This window comes from Diabrotica virgifera, chromosome 3 (assembly GCF_917563875.1).
Source record: "Diabrotica virgifera virgifera chromosome 3, PGI_DIABVI_V3a".
Classification (NCBI taxonomy): Eukaryota; Metazoa; Arthropoda; class Insecta; order Coleoptera; family Chrysomelidae; genus Diabrotica; species Diabrotica virgifera.
Window position 1 is genome coordinate 200,083,020 of NC_065445.1, and position 24,288 is coordinate 200,107,307.

At 32.2% G+C, this 24,288-nt stretch overlaps 1 protein-coding gene across 2 annotated transcripts; it reads right to left on the minus strand.

Moving 5' to 3' along the window:
• Positions 1-318: 318 nt before the first annotated feature.
• Positions 319-21,953, minus strand: LOC126882294 (zinc finger protein 239-like). 2 transcript variants are annotated; one of them, XM_050647157.1, is made up of 3 exons: positions 21,821-21,953; positions 21,471-21,687; positions 319-1,531 (listed from the first exon to the last, which is right to left on the minus strand). In XM_050647157.1, exons 1-3 carry the CDS (start codon positions 21,911-21,913, stop codon positions 792-794), a joined length of 1,050 nt encoding a protein of 349 aa, XP_050503114.1. In that variant the 5' UTR covers positions 21,914-21,953; the 3' UTR covers positions 319-791. The 2 variants fall into 2 exon arrangements, with proteins under 2 accessions (XP_050503114.1, XP_050503115.1); XM_050647158.1 differs by having other exon boundaries at positions 21,471-21,953.
• Positions 21,954-24,288: the final 2,335 nt, after the last annotated feature.

Consider the following 24,288-nt stretch of genomic DNA (forward strand, 5'->3'; position numbering starts at 1 on the left):
ATAAGGCCGTGCGGTAAAATTGACTCTTAAAGATCAAGCCGGGCGGTAGAAATGGCTCTCAAATACTAGGTGGTACGGTAGAATTGACCGTGCCGTAGAAACTCATAATTCTAAATACTGATCACAATAAATCAACGTCGCAATGCATCTTGCATGGATAACAGACTAAAACAGGACTTGTTTGATACGAATGCTCCAATTTATACCCATAGTGGGGGAACGACGCTTAGTAATTAGAATCTGTGAGAAATAGAAGAGATATTCCCACAAAACCCTTGACATTTGAGGCTTGTAAGCTATAAGATTTAAAAAACACAGTTTCTTCAAGTGCTTTATTGGCGCGAAGAAAATTTACCATGGCGTGGGAACTCAATTTGATGTGAGCTCACATCATCTTCTACTCGCAGGTGTCGATAAAAATTCACAAGTAGACGGGGATTTGGTGGTATCCATTTTATTCTACATGCAGAAAACTTAAACGTTGCAGTTTTGCTGACCAGGATCCATTTTTTTTATTTATGTTGACTAAATTGCTTAAAAAAACTCTCACACTTTTTTACCAGTGTGTGTTCTCAAATGTCTTTTCAAATCACTTGCTTGAATAAACTGTTTTAAACAAATTTCACACTGGTAAGGGCTTTCCCCAGTGTGAACTCCCAAATGTCTTTTCAAAGGACTTGCTTCACTAGATTGCTTAAAACAAATTTCACACAGTGGAAGGCTTTTCCCCAGTGTGCACTCTCAAATGAGATTTCAAAGTACGTGTTTGACTAAACTGCTTAAAACAAATTTCACACATCTATGGTTTTTCTCCAGTGTGTTTTTAAATGATTTTTCAAATGACTTGTTTTATTAAATTGCTTAAAACAAATTTCACACTTGAACGGTTTTTCTCCAGTGTGTACTCTCAAATGTTGTTTTAAATTATCTGTGTGACTAAATTGCTTAAAACAAATTTCACACTTATACGGTTTTTCCCCAGTGTGTACTCTTATTAAATGTTTTTTCAAAGTAGCTGCTTGACTAAATTGCTTAAAACAAATTTCACACTTGTGAGGTTTTTCTCCAGTGTGCACTCTCAAATGTTGTTTTAAATTATCTGCGTGTCTAAATTGCTTAAAACAAATTTCACACTTATAAGGTTTTTCCCCAGTGTGTACTCTTAAATGTTTTTCCAAAGTAGCTGCTTGACTAAATTGCTTAAAACAAATCTCACACTTATAAGGTTTTTCTTCAGTGTGCGTCCTTAAATGATTTTTTAAAGTCAATGCTTGAGAAAATTGTTTCAAACAAATTTCACACTTGAACGGTTTTTCTCCAGTGTGTACTCTCAAATGTCCTTTTAAATGATCTGCTTTACCGAATTGCTTAAAACAAATTTCACATTTATAAAGTCTTTTTCCAGTAACAAGTTTCATATTTTTATTTAATGATTTTCCTTCAATGTGTCGACTCATCTCATTTCCTTTGTAAGATGAATCTTCAACGGGTTTCTCCATAATTTCCATTTTGATTTCATCTTGGAGATAATCTAAAATACAAACCAACTATTAGACAAAGCGAAAACGGAGGCTTCGTTGGAAAAATATTCCGATGAGATTTTTTTACATAATCACAATCGTGATACACCCCAGAATAAGGTTCAAGAAGTCGCCCACGCTAAAAGTGGTCCCAATTTGTTTAAACAATTTTGTTTAACCAATGCAAAACCAATTTTGCAAAAAATCAATATTTTCAAAACAATTTTACATTAACAAAATTATTTTTTTTTGCGGTCACTTATTGAAAAATTATTCCTTCGCTGTAAATCTTCCAGGAATTATTTTCTTTGCGAGAACAGAAAGGGGAATAATTGTTTTCGTCGGCATCTACTAGGAACTAAATCTTTTCGTCATAAATAGTTTGGGAGTTATAATCCTCGCGGACACGCATATAAAGAAAATTGTATCGCCAACACTTATCAAAGAAATGAATTTCGACTCGATTCGAGTTCTCTGCTTAACCCAGGTATAACCATACCAACAGGCACTGCTAGGAAAACATTCCACTTTGCGGTTCAGAGAACCCATATGAAACGAGTCTGTGTACTCTATACAGAGTATGGCATTAGTAAAATAATAAAGACAGATTTTTACCACCACGACCGTAGATTCTCGATATAAATTAAAACAATTTATATCGAAGTATGGTTAGAACGCCCTCTAACGGGGAATAAGCGAAATGAATTTCGACTAGATTCGAATTCTCTGCTTAACCCAGGTATAACCATACCAACAGGCACCGCTAGGAAAACATTCCACTTTGCGGTTCAGAGAACTCATATGAAACGAGTCTGCGTACTCTATACAGAGTATGGCATTAGTAAAATAATAAAATAAGAAAATCTACGGTTTCGTTTTGATTAACATCTGTCTTCCTCCTGAAAACAGGTAGACCTAGAAATAGTACTATCGGGGGATGGAGGAAGACAGATTTTAATCAAAACGAAACCGTAGATTTTCTTATTTTATTATTTTACTAATGCCATACTCTGTATAGAGTACACAGACTCGTTTCATATGGGTTCTCTGAACCGCAAAGTGGAATGTTTTCCTAGCGGTGCCTGTTGGTATTCTTATACCTGGGTTAAGCAGAGAACTCGAATCGAGTCGAAATTCATTTCGCTTATTCCCCGTTAGAGGGCGTTCTAACCATACTGCGATATAAATTGTTTTAATTTATATCGAGAATCTACGGCCGTGATGGTAAAAATCTGTCTTCCTCAGAGCCTCCTTGAAAACAGGTAGACCTAGAAATATTACTATCGGGGATGGAAGAAGACAGATTTTAATCAAAACGAAACCGTAGATTTTCTTATTTTATTATTTTACTTATCAAAGAGTTATTGTTTCCACTGAAAATGTATTAGGAATCACATTAATCATAGGTACCAGCAGCGATATATTATAATCTAGTGTATACGAACAAGTGAGATGATGAGTTCCGTCTACTGCGATCTTTTACTGCTCATTATCAGTCATTTTATTTATATTTGTATATTATTATAAAAATGAATGAATGCCTCTCTTTGGCTGTATACCATAATAAAAATTCCAAAGAAGTAAAAATCTTCCCTTGTAGATGGTATATAATTTATTTAATTTTTTTTTCTTAAAACAGATTTAAGTTGGACTCAAAGTGGGTACATCACTAGTACTATACAAACAAACGTTTTCGGACTAAGCAGTCCATCATCAGGTTAAAGTCTAAAACAAGTAAACCACTGTATAAAAATGACAAAGTTGAAATTTTGACTGTTAAAAAGAGGGGAAAATTAAGACATGTGGTTACTTACTCCAGATCCAAAGTAGTTGAAACTAGCTACTGAGGTAGGTCGAATGACCTTACCAATATAAAATATTAGCCATCTCGGCTACATCGAGAGCGACAATAAGTCGATGTTAAAGGAATAAGGTGTATTTAAACCATAATGGAGTCTTCATCTTGGCTTCAAACTACATGCTTATGTTGAAGACAGTAGGAAACAGACTGATTGAAATTTGACATTAAAAGACTATTGACAAGACCTTCTAAGTAGGGGATTTTATGTATGTAAGTTATTTTGTATTATAAAAAATTGCAAACAAATTCTAAATGAATGAATTTAATTAACTATTAAATAAATAAATAAGGTAACTAAATCAGTTGAAGAAAAGAGTTCGCTTTTTAAGACATTTTTATTTGGAATCAAAACATACAAAAGATAAGATAATTAGCCTTAATTATTCGTTAATTTCGTTAATAAAATATATTTATAATCTACGCATCGAGCTTTCTGTTCGGGCCGATGTGACGATATTTTGTACATGAATGAATGATTTTGACGATCGCGTGAAATAGGAATTGCTTTTATTAATACGACATGAATGTATAAGGAAAGGGAAGAAAGGGAATCTCGCTCAGCTCGCCAGATGAAAAGACATATTAGGGATATACGATCACCGCTCGTATAAGGCAAGAGGAAAACTGTCGGATTCGCTCAGCTCGCCAAAACGACAGCGGAAAATGGTCGGGAAATACTACCTACATAAACTCACCTCTTATACCTCGCTGTTGTTTATTATTCTTCGATCAACGCTCCAAGAATAATAATCAACTTACAGTGGCGTGCGGTGACTTTTTCTAAAGGGGAAGCGATTCAATAAGGATATAAAAATATTTTCTTAAGGGTAGAGGGTCGAGCCACTTCTCACCTGATAACACTCTGATGCGCTATAGGGGATCTCTATCAGCAAAGTGCTTATGTGAGACGTCCTGGGTACAAGGAGTCACACACTAAATCCTACCCCGATCCATGCGTGAGGCACTCTATTGCCGCTATTTCTAGTGACTATAGTGACCTATCATTGATCTGTATTGCTTGCTCGGGCCTTAAGTCCTCGCTCCGGGCTTCGTTTCCTAAAGAAGATATCTATTTAAATGTTTTTTTTTTAATTCCGAGGCATTTTCCACAACACACAACTTTCAACAATATGACACTTATTTATACTTGAGCTCTATTCTCCTATCAACTTCTGATAATTGTTGAATTCGGTCTTTTTCAATGGACGTGTAAAGTCTGTCTTCGCTTGTTGAATTTCTTGTAAAACTTTTAATGCATTTTAATACTGAAAAACTTCGTTCAACTGATGCACTTGTGACTGGGATAGTTTGTAGTAATTCACACAACTTGGACACTTCACACAGGGACTTTTTTAAACCAGTAGTTATAAGAAATACCCAGATTTCTGAGTATATCTTTGTGAGTTGTTTCATAAACAACACTTAACTTATACTTAATGCAAAGCTGGCATATATCAAAATATTTTCATTATTTAATCGTAGTGAAATAAATTCCTCTGTGGGAAATTTTTATGAATTATAATTAGAAATATTAAATAAGAATATATTATATAATTCTACAAATTTTAATTCGTTAAAATTTTGAAAGCGAAAATTCATTTTTTTGTAGAATGTTATTAAAATGGTTCTGTTGTCGACATTATCAATCTTCATTCTTTTTCTTTCATGTTCAAACCCCATATTTTCAGTTTTATCCCAAATATTTTTAAACTGCTCTCGTTTTTTAATTATCGTATTAATAATTTGTCTTATACAAAATGCAATGTCAATTGACTTCATCTGTAAAATGTCAAATAAAAGATCAGTAAAAGGAAAAATCTCTGCAAAAAATTTAAATCGAAATATTCTCTAAGCGAATGTATGTACCTAAGCACCCCTTAGAAGCAGTAACAGTCAGAGCATCCCACTCTTGGAAGGCGATCGAACGATCGCTTCTGCAGGGTACCAAAATTCGCGCGACTAGTGGGTGCCGTCATTGAACCCTGACCAATTTTTATACGGGACAACTGCATGACAAGCGGCGATTTTGAGATGCGCTTCTGTCAGGGGTGGACCGAGTAGTTGAATTGTGTGCATAGTGCATATTGAATTCCTTCCTATGCGATTAATTTTTAATATTTTTCAATGCCTATTGCCTAGGTAATAATATGTAGATTACTGGGATTGGGGAAAATTTTTGATAATTAAATATTAGTTAATAATGTATTTTGTTATATCGAAGTATATAATAGGGAAGCGGCGCTTCCCCCGCTTCCATGGACCGCACGCCTCTGATCAACTAGGTTTTTCTATCCGACTTTTATATCGTCCAAGACGGTACAAAAACACGTTTTACTTAATTTATTGGCGTACTCTAGACCTAGACCATAAAATTATATTATCGTCACAAATTCTATGAATATTGAAAGCGAAAATTTTGCCAACAAGGTAATGACGTCACTTGTTCAAAAAGAAAAGAATAAAGAAAAAAAGAAGTAAAATAAAAGAAAAATTTAAATAAAATGAATATAAAGTAAAAGTATTAATAAATATGGAGTTCGACTGTTATGATATGGAATTTCAGTTAGTTTAAAAATGATAGACTATGAATAGAATTAGGAGTATAACTGGTGGCCTGAATTTATGTAAATTGAAAGGGAAATAAAAACAAAAATAAGAGTACGTTAATTAGTCCTGTCGCCAGGGGGGTACAATGACCTCCTTAATTCAGATGGACTTACCCAAGTTTTTTTTATGTATTTTAATCCGTAGAACACGAATTTTTTGGGTGACAGTTGATTCGGATGTCGATAAGATTGTTATAAACAAAGAACTTAAGGAATCACATAACAGCGATTTTTCGGAAAACAAAACATTTGTTTGTATTACTGGGGCCATTCTAAGCAAAAAATGTTTTTACAAGTTTTTTCGTATAATGCATAGTTTTCGACATAAGCGCGGTTAAACTTTTAAAAAATCGAAAAAAGCAATTTTTGAACCCGAATAACTTTGATTAAAAAATAAAATAGCAATACTGCTTACCGCATTTGAAAGTTCAAGTCAAATTATGTCGGTTTTGATTATCTATTATCTTCATTGCCAAAAATTAATTTTTTTATTGTTAAACAAAGCTATTAACACATAGTGCTTGAATGATGTTTTCAATGCATTTCTAATTTAAAATCGAACGAGTAGGCGCGCATACAGACAATTTCTACGTAGATTACGTACATGCATTAAAACGCATGCATTGGGCACGGGAAACACTGTGTGTTTATAGCTTTGTTTAACAATAAAAAAATTAATTTTTAGCCATGCAAATATTCAAAACCGATAGAATTTAATTTGAACTTTCAAATTCAGTAAGCAGAATTGCTATCTTATTTTTTAATCAAAAGTTATTCGGGTTCAAAAATTGCAATTTTTCGATTTTTTGAAAGTTCAACCGCGTTTATCTCGAAAACTATGCATTCTACAAAAAAAGTTGTAAGGACATTTTTTGTTTAGAATCGCCCAAAAAATAAAAAAAAAGTTTTGTTTTGCGAGGAATCGCTGTTATGTAATTCCTCAAATTCTTTGTTTATAACAATTTTATCGACATCCGGATCAACTGTTACCCAAAAAATTCGTGTTCTACGGGTCAAAATACATAAAAAACTTGGGTAAGTCCATCTGAATTAAGGAGGCCGTTGTACCCCCCCCCCTGGCGACAGGACTAAATATGGTGTGAAGTAAATAAGATTGAAGTACAAAATGGTTGTCTGAATTTTTATGAAAATAAAATTAGAAAAGAAGAAAAAAGGCTAGGGTTGTAGAACAAAGTAGAAATGTATCATTATGAAATAAAACATGTCTACCTTGAATTACTGGTTCTCTAAACTGAAGAGAAATTAAAAATAATAAAGGAAAGAAAATAAAATAAAGTTATAAAACAGAATGTATGTGGTTAATAGACCAACTGAGGCATATGTACCTAAACTTACCTCCACAAGATATAGGAGGCACGCATACATACATCTGCCAGCCTAATGATCACAAATAATAATCATGACAAAATGGCAAATTTGGGCTTTGGGTAAACTAAAGAATGATAGTATAATAAATTTAGAGTGAAATAAGGTCTTGCAAAGAGTTCAGAAATTAAATTGATAAAATAGGTAAAGTTGTTTTAACATAGCTAAGATAAAGCAGAATGAGTATGTATGTGGTCAATAGACCAACTGAGGCATATGTACCTAAACTTACCTCCACAAGATATAGGAGGCACGCAAAGGCACACATATTATATCTGCCAGCCTAATGATCACAAATAATAATCTTGACAAAATGGAAAATTTGGGCTTTAGGTAAACTAACGGATTGTTTATGAGAACGATCCAATCACCACCATCAACAAAGCCACGATAAAAAACCTGTATATGATTAGAATAGAAAGGTAAAATGGTTGAGAAATCTGTATTGGAAATTATTTGTAGATTTGTGAAATTATTTATTGAAATCACATGCAAAGATATGGTAATTCGTTGTACATATTCAAGTTGTCAAGAATGACAAAAATGAAGATTGTCATAAAAGAAAAATTTTTGTATCATGTGAAGCATGGACACTGTGGAAATAAGAATAGATGTAATTTCATAATTTATAGTATCAAGAGAGTAATTACAGATGAGTAAAATAAATCAAATGAAGCTAGAAATGAAGTGAATGTCTTTTACATTTATTGGAAAAATTGGACATAACAGAATAATGATCCTCAATAAATATTATATGCGAAGAAGAATAAAGAGAGTAGGGAGAACAAATTATGAAATTGATATGAGATAAATAGATTGATTATAGACTAAGGGAATAATTGACGGTGAATAGGAGTGAAGTCACGATTTAACGAAGTTTGACGGTTAACACAATTAGGGCTGGAACGTATGTCCTTGACAATCTCCAAATCCTCATACAAATCTAATCGGAGTATATTTTTATCTTAAATGTTGTGAATCAGAGGCACCCCTTCTGGAACATTAAGATGATGTTTGTTTATTTTAAGATGGTGGGAAAAAGCAGAAGTATTGTCACGTTTAGAGTGTTCAGAAGTTCGAACTGTAGATATCTAAAAGTTCTGCCAACATAAGTGGCATCACAGTCGGAACATGACAATCTATAAACACCACTGCGATTCATATAGTGGATGGGGTCTTTGGTGTTGGTTAAGATTTTACTAACAGTGTTATGTACTTTAACTGAAATGTGAATGTTGTCAGAGCTACTGAGATGGATGAATGAATGTTTAATCTTTTCAGAGATGGATGAATTATGGAATGGCAATGACCTATATAAAGGAGGTTGAATTAGGGTTTGGTTAGAATTATCTCTTACGGATAAGTTTATCAATGATGTCAGGGCTATAGTCATTGTTTATAGCTATTTGTTTAATTATATTGAGTTCTTTGTTGTATTCATGAGTTGATAAAGGAATAGTGTATAATCTATGTATGAAACTTCTAAAAGCTGAATATTTATGGGAGGGGGGGTGATTGGAGGATGCATGAATAACATGATCTGTTTTTGTAGGCTTGCGATAAATACCAAAGTTGAATTGGTTATTGAGTCTGGTAATGGACAGATCTAAAAAGTTGATGGCATTAGAAGACTCTAGTTCCATAGTAAATTTAATGTTGGGATGGAGTTCATTAATTTTAGACAAAAGATGATTAGTTGTATCGGAATTCCCTAAGATAAAAACGAGTTAGTCGTCAACATATCGGAACCAGTGTAAGATTTCAGTGTTTTTCATGATATAATTGGATTCTAAATTATCTATAAAAACATCAGCTAAGAAGGGGGATAAGCAACTGCTTATTGCTAAACCATCAGGTTGTTTATAAAATTTATTATTGAATATGAAAAAATCTTGTGACAGACAAATTTGAAGGATATCTATAATCGGTGAAATGATTTGGGGTTGGATGTTGTTGTTGGTTAAGAGTGAATTTACCAGACTCATTGTTTCATTTTTGGGCACTGAAGTGAATTCAATTTCTTGCATGTAGTTACACCCGAAAAATAACTTAACACCATAAAAATCTCCAAAAATGTATGGCAAATTTCTTCAAATGGAATTTGAACACAATTATTATGGTTTCAAATTAATTTTTCGGGTGTAACTACAATGGTATTATGCAAAAAAATATGTTGTATCGCAGATTTAAAATGAGTTTATCTCGAAAAACAGCGTTTAGCGAGATGAATGTAGTACACCTTTTTTAAGGGGAAGGGTACGTATTTTCGGCTGCAATGCTATTCAAATAAGGATTCATTTTTTTTTCGAAACCTGAGAAAGCTAATAACTATTTTTGAAAAATTTAAACGCAGAATGAAAGATTACGTTACTAGCGAGGGCCGAAAGTCCCTGAGAACTTCTATAATGTTTATTTTAATAAGTTACAGGGGTGAAAAACTAAGAGAAAATTTAGTGTGATTTTTAATTTCAAATATCTCATTTAAAATAAACTTTTTATTTATTCTAAGGGACTTTCGGCCCTCGGTAATAATTTAGTATTTCATTCAGCGTTTAAATTTTTCTAAAATATTTATTGGTTTTTTCAGGATTCGAAAAAAATTAACACAATGTCCGTGGTAATATTTTCCAAATCTATCTTTGTCTTACAACGCACTCAGTCGAATAGAATATTGTCAGTCAGACAAATATTTGACATGGCATCGGGAATATTTTGAGTTGTTGATTAAATAATATTGATATATTTGATAAATACTTTATTTAAGACGTGAACTTAATAAAAAGTTATTTATTGTGTATTATTTGTGGAAGATCCAAGCAGAGAATACATCAGGATACTATATTCTGTGATCCAAGTATTTTGTTGTTAAAGATGTTCAAAATTGTAAGCGTTCCATAGTAACAATATATTATTAAAAAATCACTTTACCACTTTTCCTCTTTTCTCGATTTAGTATTAGTTTATGTTGTACATATAAATTATTACAATCACTGAATACATAGTTAGTGAAAAAATTATCAGTAGTAATTGCATAAGAGCTCTAAAATGATCGAATTTTTCCCGAGTGACACTTTGACAGTTTTAATTTCACGACCCGAAGGGGAGTGAAATTATGTCAGTGTCACGGGGGCAAAAATTCGATAATAATTTTAGAGATCGAGTGACGATTCTCGTTTAAAATCAAGATGGCGGCTAACGCAACGGCGGAATTCAGTCGAGATTTTAAATTTACACTACTATCTATCTCCCAGTGGTGTCATGGCAAAATTAGCAGTGCCGGTACGCAGTTTCATTAACTTTTTTACAAGTAAAATATTACTCTGTTTTTTTAATACAAGTTACGTTATATTTTATTTACAAAACCTAAATTCTCTATTTTTTTTTCTTTTTTTAACCAGTGCCGGAACGCGGTTGACAGTTCTGGAACACCATGACACCACTGCTATCTCCCCTAAAGGTTAGAATTATAAAATTTGGGGCAGCTCGGAAACAAGATTCAATTCAATAATTGTGCTCCCCCCACCACATTTTATTATTTTCCCACTTAACTCGGAAAATATCAACCGCATGAAAAAAAAATTGTTAAAAAGAAATTGTAGGAAATCATATCTGGAACAATTTTAGTTGAAAATGGCGTAGATATTGAACAAAAACAATTGCTATAAAATCAATCAGGTCTTGCATACGTACTACCTTAAATATTGATTTTAGCAAAAAAATAAAAGAGATCAAAATTATGTATAATTTAATTATCTCTATTTATAACTATATTTTCATCGTAAAACTAATAATAAATGAGATAATTCAATAATTATGTTCTAACTGTCACTATTTTCCGCCATAACTCGGAAAATATCGACTGCACAAAAAAATTGTAATAAAATAAATTATAGAAAATCATATTTTCAACAATTTTAGTTGTTACAATTTTTGTCTAAAAGTTGAAAATGGCGGAGATATTGAGCAAAATCTGTTCTCGTTTAAAATCAAGATGGTGGCTAACGCAACAGCGGAATTCAGTCGAGATTTTAAATTTACACTACTATTGAGCCCCCCCCCCCTAAAGATTAGAAAAATAAAATTTGAGGCAGCTCGTAATGCAAGGTCAAATGCTATCCTCACTGGTCTATAACAGCGTTTTGTATTTACGGATCATCATAATCAATCAGCCCTGATTTGACTATTGTTGAACATAGACCTTCTCCAGATATTTCCATATTCATTTGTTCTGCGCCTCTGCTATCCGTTTGGTCACGATTCTCTTGCAGTCCTTGGTCCATCGCGTTGGGTGTCTTCTCAGCTTCGTTTGTCCGCCCGTAGTCTGCACTCAAGCAATGTTCTTGTCCACCTGTCGTCTTTCATTCTTGCAACATGCCCCGCCGATCTTTATTTTTGTCTTGTATAATCATCATTATCAGGGCTTTTCATTCCGGGTGGAATGTTTGCCGCTCTTATTTAGAGCTCTCGGATTCGCTTATTGCGGTGAATCACTCCGCATTCCACTTGTATGCTGCCAAAGTTTGTTGTATGACTTAGCTTTCGTTACAATTTTCTTCCACTCATTTCGATATATGCATAGTTCCCTCCAGTTTCTCACTTCCTGAATTTTGATATCTCTCATGACCTGGTCCTCCCATCTCTCTCTGGATCTTCCCCTTGGTCTTTCAGTTTCTGGTTTCCATCTGGTGATCTTCTTAATCAGTAGTCGTTTTTTCTTCTCTCTATGTGTCCCAGCCATCTCAGCCTCTGTGTTTTAATAAATCTAACTATATCTTCTCCCTTCATTATGTCTCTTAGTTCATGGTTCATTCTTCTTCTCACTTTTCCGTTGTCCATTCTTATCGAGCCCATAATCCGTCTGAGGATTTTCCTTTCGAATATTCTCAATTTTTCTTCATCTTTTTTCGTGAGGCACATTGTCTCAGCTGCGTACGTAACTACTGGTCTGATTGTAACTCTGTATATTTTCAGTTTTGTTTTTCTGGATAAGTTCTTGTCCTTCAGAAGCCTAAGATATCTCCAGTATGTTTTGTTGCCTGCTAGAATTCGTTCCGTTACTTCTTCACTTCTCTTGTTTTGGCCATTAACTATTACTCCCAAATATTTAAATTGCTGGACTCTTTCTGTGTAGTTTTAGTGTAGTTTTCTATTTTGATTTCTCTCGTCCTGTTATATTCTCTTCTAGAGCAGAGTAGATATTTTTTTCCTTCGTTAATTTCTAGACCTCTTTTCCGTGCTTCTTTTGTCAGGATTGTTACTGCTTCTTTTAATATTTCCTTGTCTCTTCCCATAAGAGCTAAGTCATCTGCATATGCAACTATTTGTGTTGAGGAGTGGGCTATAGTTCCTTTAATTTTGCTGGCCTTGACTGTTCCTTCTACTGCTATGTTGAATAATGTGGTTGACAGGTAATCGCCTTGTCGCACTCCTGTTTCTATTGCAATTGATTTTGTGCTACCTTCTTCTGTTGTTACTTTAGCTCGAGATCCATCCAGGGTCATTTTTGTTAATCTGATTAATTTTGCTGGTATATCTGGATTTTGTCTTGTAATACGTTCGATAATATTATCTTCCACTCGGTCGTCTACGAATTTCCTTGATTCTTAAACGTAATTTATTTAGATATTATCATTTATCCCTAAACGTATTTAGGAATAAATGAAATAAATAAGTTAAAGATGTTCGGGTTTACTACGAGTAGTTCATTACACTTACAGCATTTATTCTGATACTATAACATGCTCAATATGTTTCTTACAATTGCCTTTACTCATGTAACTTATGACACTTTAAAAGTATACAGCGTTGGGATGAAGTATGGGACCAACTAAATATCTTTGAAACAAAAAAATAGCTACTTATGAAACTTTGCATGGAAATACAATGCCATATAATGCATCTAATGCCAATATTTTTTGTTACTACTCTAATCCCAATTTCACCAAACATATCCTCAACTTATTTCATTTAAGAGGATGGGTACGTATTATCGGCTGCAATGCTATTCAAATGGGGATTCATTTTTTTCGAATCCTGAGAAAACTAATAAAACATTTTTGAAAAATTTAAACGCAGAATGAAAGATTACGTTATTAGCGAGGGCCGAAAGTCCCTGAGAACTTCTGTAATGTTTATTTTAATAAGTTACAGGGGTGAAAAACTAAGAGAAAATTTAGTGTTTTTTTTTAATTTCAAATATCTCATTCAAAATAAACTTTTTATTTATTCTAAGGGACTTTCGGCCCTCTGTAATAATTTAGTCTTTCATTCTGTGTTTAGATTTTTCAAAAATATTTACTTATTGGTTTTTTCAGGATTCGAAAAAAATGAACACAATGTCCGTGGTAATATTTTCCAAATCTTTCTTTGTCATACAACGCACTCAGTCGAATAGAATATTGTCAGTCAGACACTGACAATCAGTGACAATTTTAAATATTTGACATGAATCGGGAATATTTTGAGTTGTTGATTAAATAATATTGATATATAGTGTATTTGATAAATAATTGATTTAAGACGTGAACTTTATAAAAAGTTATTTATTGTGTATTATTTATGGAAGATAGAAGCAGAGAATACATCAAGATATATTCTGTGATCCAAGTATTTTGTTGTTAAAGATGTTCAAAATTGTAAGCGTTCCATAGTAACAATATATTATTAAAAAATCACTTTACCACTTTTCCTCTTTTCTCGATTTAGTATTAGTTTATGTTGTACATATAAATTATTACAATCACTGAATACATAGTTAGTGAAAAAATTATCAGTAGTAATTGCATAAGAGCTCTAAAATGATCGAATTTTTCCCGAGTGACACTTTGACAGTTTTAATTTCACGACCCGAAGGGAAGTGAAATTATGTCAGTGTCACGAGTGCAAAAATTCGATAATAATTTTAGAGATCGAGTGCAATTTGTTGCGATTATTTTATGAATAAAACTGTTCAAAACCAAAATGTTATTGTAATTTATTTATGTAAGTACACATTAGTACAATTAAACACACAGTGAAGGGGAGTGAAATTATGTCAGTGTCACGAGGGCAAAAATTCGATAATAATTTTAGAGATCGAGTGCAATTTGTTGCGATTATTTCATGAATAAAACTGTTCAAAACCAAAATGTTATTGTAATTTATTTATGTAAGTACACATTAGTACAATTAAACACACAGTTGTTATAAATCTTTGACGGTTGAAAGTCATCACTTTTATAATTTTTAAAAAATTAATTGTCATTAATGTCACCGAATGTATTTTTTCGTAGCAACGAAGGGCATCTGACGTAATATACTTGACGGGATATTATCAAAAATTATCAGTAGTAATTGCACAAGAGCTCTGATATTGAATTTTTCCCGAGTGACACTTTGACAGTTTTAATTTCACGAGCTGAAGGCGAGTGAAATTATGTCAAAGTGTCACGAGAGCAAAAATTCTATATTAATTTCAGAGGTCGAGTGCAATTTGTTGCGATTATTTCATGAATAAAACTGTTCAAAACCAAAATTTTATTGTAATTTATTTATGTAAGTACCATTAAACCCACAGTTTTTATAAATATTTGACGATTGAATGTCATCACTTTTATAATTTTTAAAACATTAATTGTCATTAATGTCACTGAATGTATTTTTTCGTAGCAACGAAGGGCATCTGACGTAATATACTTAACGACGGGAGATTATCAGTAGTAATTGCACAAGAGCTCTGAAATTATTAAATTTTTCCCGAGTGGCACTTTGACAGTTTTAATTTCACGAGCCGAAGGCGAGTGAAATTATGTCAAAGTGTCACGAGAGCAAAAATTCTATATTAATTTCAGAGGTCGAGTGCAATTTCTTGCGATTATTTCATGAATAAAACTGTTCAAAACCAAAATTTTATTGTAATTTATTTATGTAAGTACCATTAAACACACAGTTTTTATAAATATTTGACGATTGAAAGTCATCACTTTTATAATTTTTAAAACATTAATTGTCATTAATGTCACCGAATGTATTTTTTCGTAGCAACGAAGGGCATCTGACGTAATATACTTGACGACGGGATATTATCAAAAATTATCAGTAGTAATTGCACAAGAGCTCTGAAATTGTTGAATTTTTCCCGAGTGACACTTTGACAGTTTTAATTTCACGAGCTGAAGGCGAGTGAAATTATGTCAAAGTGTCACGAGAGCAAAAATTCTATATTAATTTCAGAGGTCAAGTGCAATTTGTTGCGATTATTTCATGAATAACACTGTTCAAAACCATAATTTTATTGTAATTTATTTATGTAAGTACCATTAACCACACAGTTTTTATAAATATTTGACGATTGAAAGTCATCGCTTTTATAATTTTTAAAACATTAATTGTCATTAATGTCACTGAATGTATTTTTTCGTAGCAATGAAGGGCATCTGACGTAATATACTTAACGACGGGAGATTATCAAAAATTATCGATTTAATTCAGATTTCTGTAGCTTTCTATTGGTCAGAATCTCCTATGAATGAAATAATCAGTTTAATTTTTATTTCTGTAGCTTTCTATTGGTCAGAATCTCCTATGAATGAAATAATCACATTTATTAACTGAATTAATAATTTGCAATTATACAAATATCAGTTATCCAAGAACATTCAAAAGCCATCTCTATAAGTTAATGATGACATTTTCAAGTACAATGACATTCTAGTAATGTTTACATATCCATACCACTGCGAATTTTACTACACGTAATTTGCCGTGTAAAGACAGAAAAAGTAGGGATAGCCGTAAAATATTTGTGAATTATGTAGGGATGGTCTTGTAAGAATATTAAGAGAATAAAAGTTTTGATTCAAAAGGTATATAGAGTGAGGGTAATAAGTGAGGTAATACATCATTTTTGGTGGCGAATTTAGATTTTTCATCCCAAAAAATTCCCACTTACCAAATTTCGTGTTATTATCCCATGCCTGTTAGGAAATATTTAAGAATAAATAAAATAAAAGTTTAACTTTGACACCTTCTATTTCTGTTATTATCAACATACCCATGAACGATCATATCAATCACATACAATCACATATTTTGTATTTGCTGTTTTTTTTTATAAATAAAAAACGAAAGAGATAGATTATTAATTATCTTAATAATATGTGATTGATATGATCGTTCATGGGTATTCTTTCATTTTTCCGACTGTAAGTTAGCTTAAATCGACCTATTTTAAGCTCAGAAAATCTAAGGTTAGGTTAGGAATATATTAGGTTATATGAAAAAACGTACATAAACAAACAAGGGTGGTTTATCAGGATCAAGTAATTATTTTTGAAAAAAAAAACTCGATTTTTTGTAAAATAAGTATGTACTTATAGTGTAACATATAGGTGTTCATGTCCATGAACATGAAAGGTACTGATAATGAAGACTATTTTTTAAAAATAACGTTTTATGTCCAAGCCTTGCCCTGACAGACCACCATCATCCAACGGAGTGTTAACCCATTAACGCCCAAGTTATTTCTTTTTCAAATTTCAAAATTTTGGTTATACATAATTTATCAGTAATCTTGTTCTTAATCAGGAAATATTCATGAAATTAATTTACACCTTTGCATTTTTAATTATGACCCGTCCTATAAGTAGGACGCTGGGCATTAGGGTTATCATAATTGAAGGTATGTATGAATGAATTTAAAACAATAAAATATTTTTAAATCTAATAAAAACACGTTTATTTTTTATGATATTGTATAAAACAATTTTTACACAATGTTACAGTACAATTTCTACAGTATGTTAGTGGTTTGGCTTTACAATTTTCACCTTGACATCGTCTCTGCATTTTATGTTGTTCCATGAAGTGTCCTTTCCCATCTAATCTTACACCCATAAAATCTTTTGCTGATGATGTCCTCTATCTTTTTATAATACTCTTTGAACTACGAGCCAATTTTAGGTAGGAAACTGCTACAGATCAACGAAAATCTAATAAAGTAATATTTGACTTATTGACTAATTTGTAGAGAATACCACTTCTTGGCTCTGACCAACAATATTTTCCAACAAACCAGTCTTGTTGGTCCAGGTCTTCCATGTAGTTATGATAATTTTTAACACGTGTTGTTGAGAAATCAAATGTGTTCTTTTGAGATTGTGATCCCATCTACTAGCTTGTGCGAGATGTTCTATATAGGGCTTTTCATTCACAGTCATTTGTTTCGAGCTTCTGTTATGTGTCACATAATATTAATATGTCTATGTCGTACATTATTGGTATATACCAATGATACAAACCAAATATGTATGGCGTAGATATATTAATATTATGTGACACATCATAGTAGCTCGAAACAAATGACAATGGATGAAAAGCCCTGTTGTCAAAATTAGATCCTATAGTAACACACTCATTATCGTTCCATACAAAAAGTATTTTTCCATTTATGTCACACTGAAAATCATATGAACCACGAGCTTCTTTCCTACGGGTTTTCGTATCTTGTATATTGTGTAGGAAACTTCGATAAGTAATCTATTTTCCCGCAAGGTTCCTGTTGGTTGGTATCAACATTTTTGTAAATGAATTAACAAATCTCTGCTGGTAAATAAATTCTCAAAAAACACCCAGTGACTTGCGGGTTTAGCAATGCAATCTAATATCAAGCACCACATTATAACAAGCAGTCAGGTGAGTAAAGCTGTTAGTAATGCAATAGCAGGCACAATTCCAAACAGGTATAACAACTATTTGGATCTACTTTTCTCCAACCATAAGGATGTACATGTTGTCATAAGTGATAAACCTGTTTTAAAATTGGATGACCCTCACCCAGCTTTTGAGTTAGATTTTGTTCTATCTGATGCTTCAATACCATTGCTTAGTGATTATTATTATTATAACTTCAAATGTGCTGATTTTAGACAAATAAATTATCATCTGTCTTGTGTGGATTGGAGTTTCATTTCTGAGGAAGCAGATGTCGATATTGTTGTATCTCAATTTTATGACATAGTATTCTATATTATTGTTACACCTAGATCTAGATACAAATCCCCAAAATTCTCAAAATGGATGAATAACGAATTAAAACATCTTATTATTGAAAAGAAAAAAGCTCATATAACATACAAAAGCACAAGTTCCTATGAAGATTACTTAAAATTCTCTTACATAAGATCTCAATGTAGAGAATTATCAAAAACATCATATAAGAACTATCTAAAAAATTTAGAGTCCCAACTATCTAACAAAAAAGAATTTTGGCGGTTTGTAAATTCAAAAAAGGGTTCTCTGGAGTATCCACAGTGTATGTCCTTTTCTGAAAGAGAGACAACTGATCCCCAGGAAATAACTGAGTTGTTTTCTGAACATTTTGCATCTATTTTCTCGGAATATGAAGATACACACATGTCTTTTAGATATGAAAAATTTTTAGATATTGGTGGTATGGAATTTTCTGTGTTGGATGTTTTTGATAGAATAAGCAAATTGAAACCATCATTAAGTAAGGGTCCGGATGATCTGCCAGTATTGTTTTTAGAGAGCTGTAAATATGTCCTTTCAGAAGTTTTGTGTAAAATCTTTAACCTATCCTTGAAAACTGGAAAATTTCCAGCTGTTTGGAAACAATCTTTTGTTACACCCGTTTATAAGGATGGAGATAAGTCAAATATTAAAAATTATAGAGCTATATCTAAGACTTCACTTATTCCAAAGGTTTTCGAAGCAATGGTGGCAGATAAATTAAATCCACTTTTTAGAGATATTATTATTGTTGAACAGCACGGTTTCACCAAAGGTAGGTCAACAGTTTCTAATCTTTTAAGTTATGAGCATATCTTGTTAGGTGCCTTGGAGAATGGGTACCAGGTTGATGTAACTTATACCGATTTCTCTAAGGCATTCGACAAAATTGATCAGAATATCTTACTTGGAAAAATGTCTGCCTTGGGCATTCATGGATCAATGTTTGATTGGTTTCAAAGTAACCTTAAAGAAAGAAAACAAGTTGTGAAAATGAAGAACTTTATCTCATCTGAAATCATTGTTACTTCTGGAATTCCACAGGGTCGTCACTTATCAAGTTTATTATGCAATGTATTTATTAATGATATCAAGAATGTTTTTACTAACTGTTTATTCAAGGCCTTCGCAGATGATGTCAAAATACTGAACATCATCAAGTCTCCAAATGATTGTCTAGACTTACAAAGAGAACTCAATATCTTCTCAAATTGGTGTAATACTAATGTAACATTAAATATAAATAAATGTAAAATCATTACATTTAGCAGAATAAAAAAGCCTATTCTTTTCAATTACACTCTGAATTCGGTAGGCCTTGAAAGATGTTACCTAATAAAAGATCTTGGTGTATGGTTTGATAGTGAATTAAATTTCTCAAACCATATTGATCTGATTACAAATAAAGCAATGAGGTTGTTAGGGTTTGTTTTTAGAACATTAAAATGTTTTAACAATATATTTGTTTTAAAGGAAGTTTACTGTTCCTTAGTGCGATCAATTCTAGAATATGCAGCACCTATATGGCATCCATATTACACTGTGCACAAAGAAAAACTTGAACGAGTTCAGAGAAAGTTTTTGGGACGAATAGGTCACAAACTAAAAATACCTTATGAAGAGATAAATGTTAATGACATCATGAGGCTTTTGAATTTAACCCCTTTGGAAACCAGAAGGAACTATTTAGATATTTGTACAATATATAAAATCATAAATAATATTATTGTTGATGACCCAGATCTCCTGGCAGCTGTTGGCCTGCGTGTTCCATCTATTAATTCCAGAAATAGCCAACTACTTAACATTGAGTTTCATAGAACCAATTATGGCATTAACTCGCCTATTTGTCGAATGAGCAAATTAACAAATGAAATGTTACAAAAGTGTGATTTGGATTTATTTAATGATGGTTTAAATAAATTTAGTGGTAAAATAAAAAAGTTTCTATCAAATTAATGTTAAAATTATTATGGTAAAATGTGTCTTATTTATTAAATATGTAATCTGATTTCAAATTTATTACCTCCAAACTTTTTGTTATATATATATATATATATGTTTCAGTGTTTTTATAATTATTGAAAAAAAATCTAGTCACAACGACATCTTGTTATTGTTATAGTAATCTTTTAATATATTTTGACTTGTATGTATATTCTAATGATTTAACTTTGTAAGACTATATAGGTTATACTTATAACTATCCTTTGTACTTTTATAATTATTGTTGTTTTATACCTACTTACTCTGTAAATGCTATATGCGTAAATAAAATTTTGACTTTGACTTTTGATCAAGTACCTACTACTCTTGATCCTAAGGTTACATCTTCATGATAATTTTTACCGATTGTTTTTCCAGTATAAAAGTCAAAATTATAACAATATACCCTACTTCGGCACAGTTCAAAATTTATATCTTCCCCAAATATGATTAAATACAAAACTTTTATGCAAATTGCAATAAACAAAATTTAAAAATCCCCAACGATTTCGGTGCAGATTTAGATAAATTCAATACTAAAATTGTTCCATATTTTGATATCGCTAAGTACCAGCATCCTACTTCTAGGAGGATAAAACAAACTTTATAGAGTTAATGTTCAGCAATGTATTTTTACGAGATTTATTTATGACTATCTGATGTAATAAACCTTACTCAACAATAATAACCCATTGAGAGACAAAAAAGTGCTGATATGAAATTTTGGTAATGTTGGGCGAAACTGTGGGAGACTATATATTTCAGCTAACATTTGAAATACTTGTTATGTATTAATCAGTTTACTACATCATAAAATATAGAGGGTAAATTTTTTCTTACAATTTAAATAAATTTTAATGGTTGAAAAAAATTAAATTTTTAGTATCCTATAAATATGACGCTGGCCTATAATAGGTTGAGACAGCAGAAGTAAGGAAATGATATACATATAATACTTAGGTAAATAATAGTCAATGCTATTGTCTGTTAATGCCTCCCTCTCAACACATTTAAATCAACAAAAAACCCAAAAGCATTGTGAAACTGAAAGTTATTCTTATTTATACTACTTATAGTACTACTAAATATTTTGTTATTACTAACCTTTTTCAGTTTTTTGATTTTCTTCAAATAGGTTTGTTGCAATGTAGTTTTCTTCAAAGTGTAAAGAATCATAGGTGCCAGGAGTACTTGCCCTTTTAGACTCATCCTGAATTTCACATTTAAAGCTATCCAAAAGAGTATCATCCAAATCATTATACTCTATTTCTATTTTACACGTTTCCTCGCTAATTTCTTGTTTGACTTCCATTTGATTACACTTTATTTTATGTATTCCAATGATAATTTTACATAAAAAAAAAACGTGAAATCACTACAAAGTACAAAATTTGCCTTTTTGCCTATCAGGGAACCAAGAAGACCATATATAGATAAATAATATATAGTATTACCGGAGTAGACCGGAGTATGCAAGACAAGAAGACCAAGAACAAGAACCAAGCAAACAAAACAAAAACATTGAAATTGAAACGTGAAACCACCATAAAGAAGTCCAACGGCTGACGGCTGTCACATGTGTTAAGCCATGTCTACATGTGTTAAGCCGTGTCTACACTGTTTCTCACGATACTACACTTTGCGAAGAACCGACACGAACGGCGATTCTTTTGTTGTTAAAGGCTGTATGACACTATGCATTTTCTTGTATCATTTCTAATATCGTTTCTGATATCGTTTCTTGTATACATTTTCTTGTATCATTTCTTGTACCTACATTTGTGCCCTGTATGACACTATGCAAGTTCTTGTATCGAAAATTGTATGAAATTCGGCACGTGATTGGTCGAAATTTTGTTTGTCACCCTGTGTCACGTTATAGTAGTATGTACTGCATCTACAGACACAGCTGATTTTAAATATTTTATAAAATTTATAAACTTTTATATAATTAACATTTTAATGTTAACCAGAATTTTACGTTGACTGAGGTTGATTATTTGTGTTTTTATTTTGTTTTGATATTTGTGCTAAAATATTTGCATTAGAATTATCTTCAGTTTGATCCAAATTAGGAACTATTGTATTTTCATCTATTAAAAAATTATGCACCATGAAACCTAAGTTCAAACTTTAAGGCCCCGTCTCACCATCAAATAATTGACAGTTATTTGATCAAACTTGACAGTTAGTGACACAAAGTGACAGTTAGTATGTATAGTTTGTGTCACTAGTCAAGTTTGACTGTCAAGTTTGATCAAATAATTGACAGTTATTTGATCAAACTTGACAGTCAAACTTGACTAGTGACACAAACTATACATACTAACTGTCACTTTGTGTCACTAACTGTCAAGTTTGATCAAATAACTGTCAATTATTTGATGGTGAGACGGGGCCTTAAAGTTTGAACTTTACTAGGAGCTAAATATATGGTTATTAGTAGAACAGTAGTCCATACCAAACGGTATATTAAGTATCAATAAAAGATTTATAAATAATACCTACAAAAACACAAATAAATTCATCAATACATTATCCCATTTTCATTTCAAGGCCGCGTCCCACCATCAAATAATTTGATCAAACTGGTTTGAGCAAACTGAAAGTGACAGTTAGTGACGTCACATCCTGAGTGTTCATTGTGGATAATAATGAAAAATTTTAATTTTAAATCAAGTACAAACAAGTTAGACACCTTAAAACAAAAAATTTGATCAAACTAGACTGATAGTGAGAGCACAGATTTTTAGAATTTCAAAAAAACTGCAATTGTGACGTCACTTTGACGTACTTCCTCAAGTACGTTTTGCTCAAACTGTTTGATCAAATTATTTGATGGTGAGACGCGGCCTTCAGCCGCCATTATGAGTAAGTAATTATGACATGACATTTTAGATGTTTTACCAGCAGGTTTCACGTTTTTGCTCTTTGCGCAGAAATTGGCGCAGTTCTTGTACAAGAATCTGTGTCTGACTCAAATTCTTGTATCGTTTCTGATATCGTTTCTTGTATCTGTGTATGACACTATGCATTTTTTTGACATATCAGAAACGATATCCACAGAGAACGGCAGTTCTCACCAGTGGCGCACAACACCCCTACAAGCGACACTATATATACACGAAATTTTCGATTTTCTAAACCTGACTGAATTGAAAATTGGACCAAATCCCATCTTAAAGTTTAGGAAAATACTCATCCATCCATATGTTACTTCTCCATTTTGGTCCAAGGGTGTGGATTTTACGGCCCTTCCCATTTAAAGCCTGTTTTTCGTTCTCGTTCCCAAAACTCCCAAAAATTTCAAAAATTTAAGCCCGCCCTTTACGGCTTCTGATAGCATAGATCATTACCTTTCCAACGCATGTTTAATTTTGAAAATCTGTTATACCATTCAAAAGTTATCGAGCTCAGAAATATGACTCAATTTTTATTTAAAAAATGGAAAATGTTTGTGGATATGTATGTATGTGTGTGGAAAAGTTAAACCGATCTGAATTTTTTTTCTGTGTTTCAAGAGGGTGTGATGGCCGATTCAGAACCGCTCTAATTTTTGACTTCTGACTACCCGTAAGTTAGCTAGAGGACTAGGTAAATACAAAATAGCATATTTTTTGGGCGTATATATCTTAGGTTCAAGGAAAGACAGGAAAACCGCAAATACACCAAATTAATAGGGTTGAGTTAAGCTTTCAAATGGCGCCTAAGCGATCAAGCCGAGACATACGCACTGCTCACCATAGCCAAAAAACTGAAAAATTAAACTTTGAAAATTTTGGTTTTTCGACAATTACTCAAAATTTCAACCTACGAATTTCGCCAATAACTGAGCGTTTGTAGAAGGACTCAGGGCGCGTCTAACGGTGTATACCTTATATCTGGGAAAATTCGAATTTTTAAGTTATAAGCTTCATAAGTA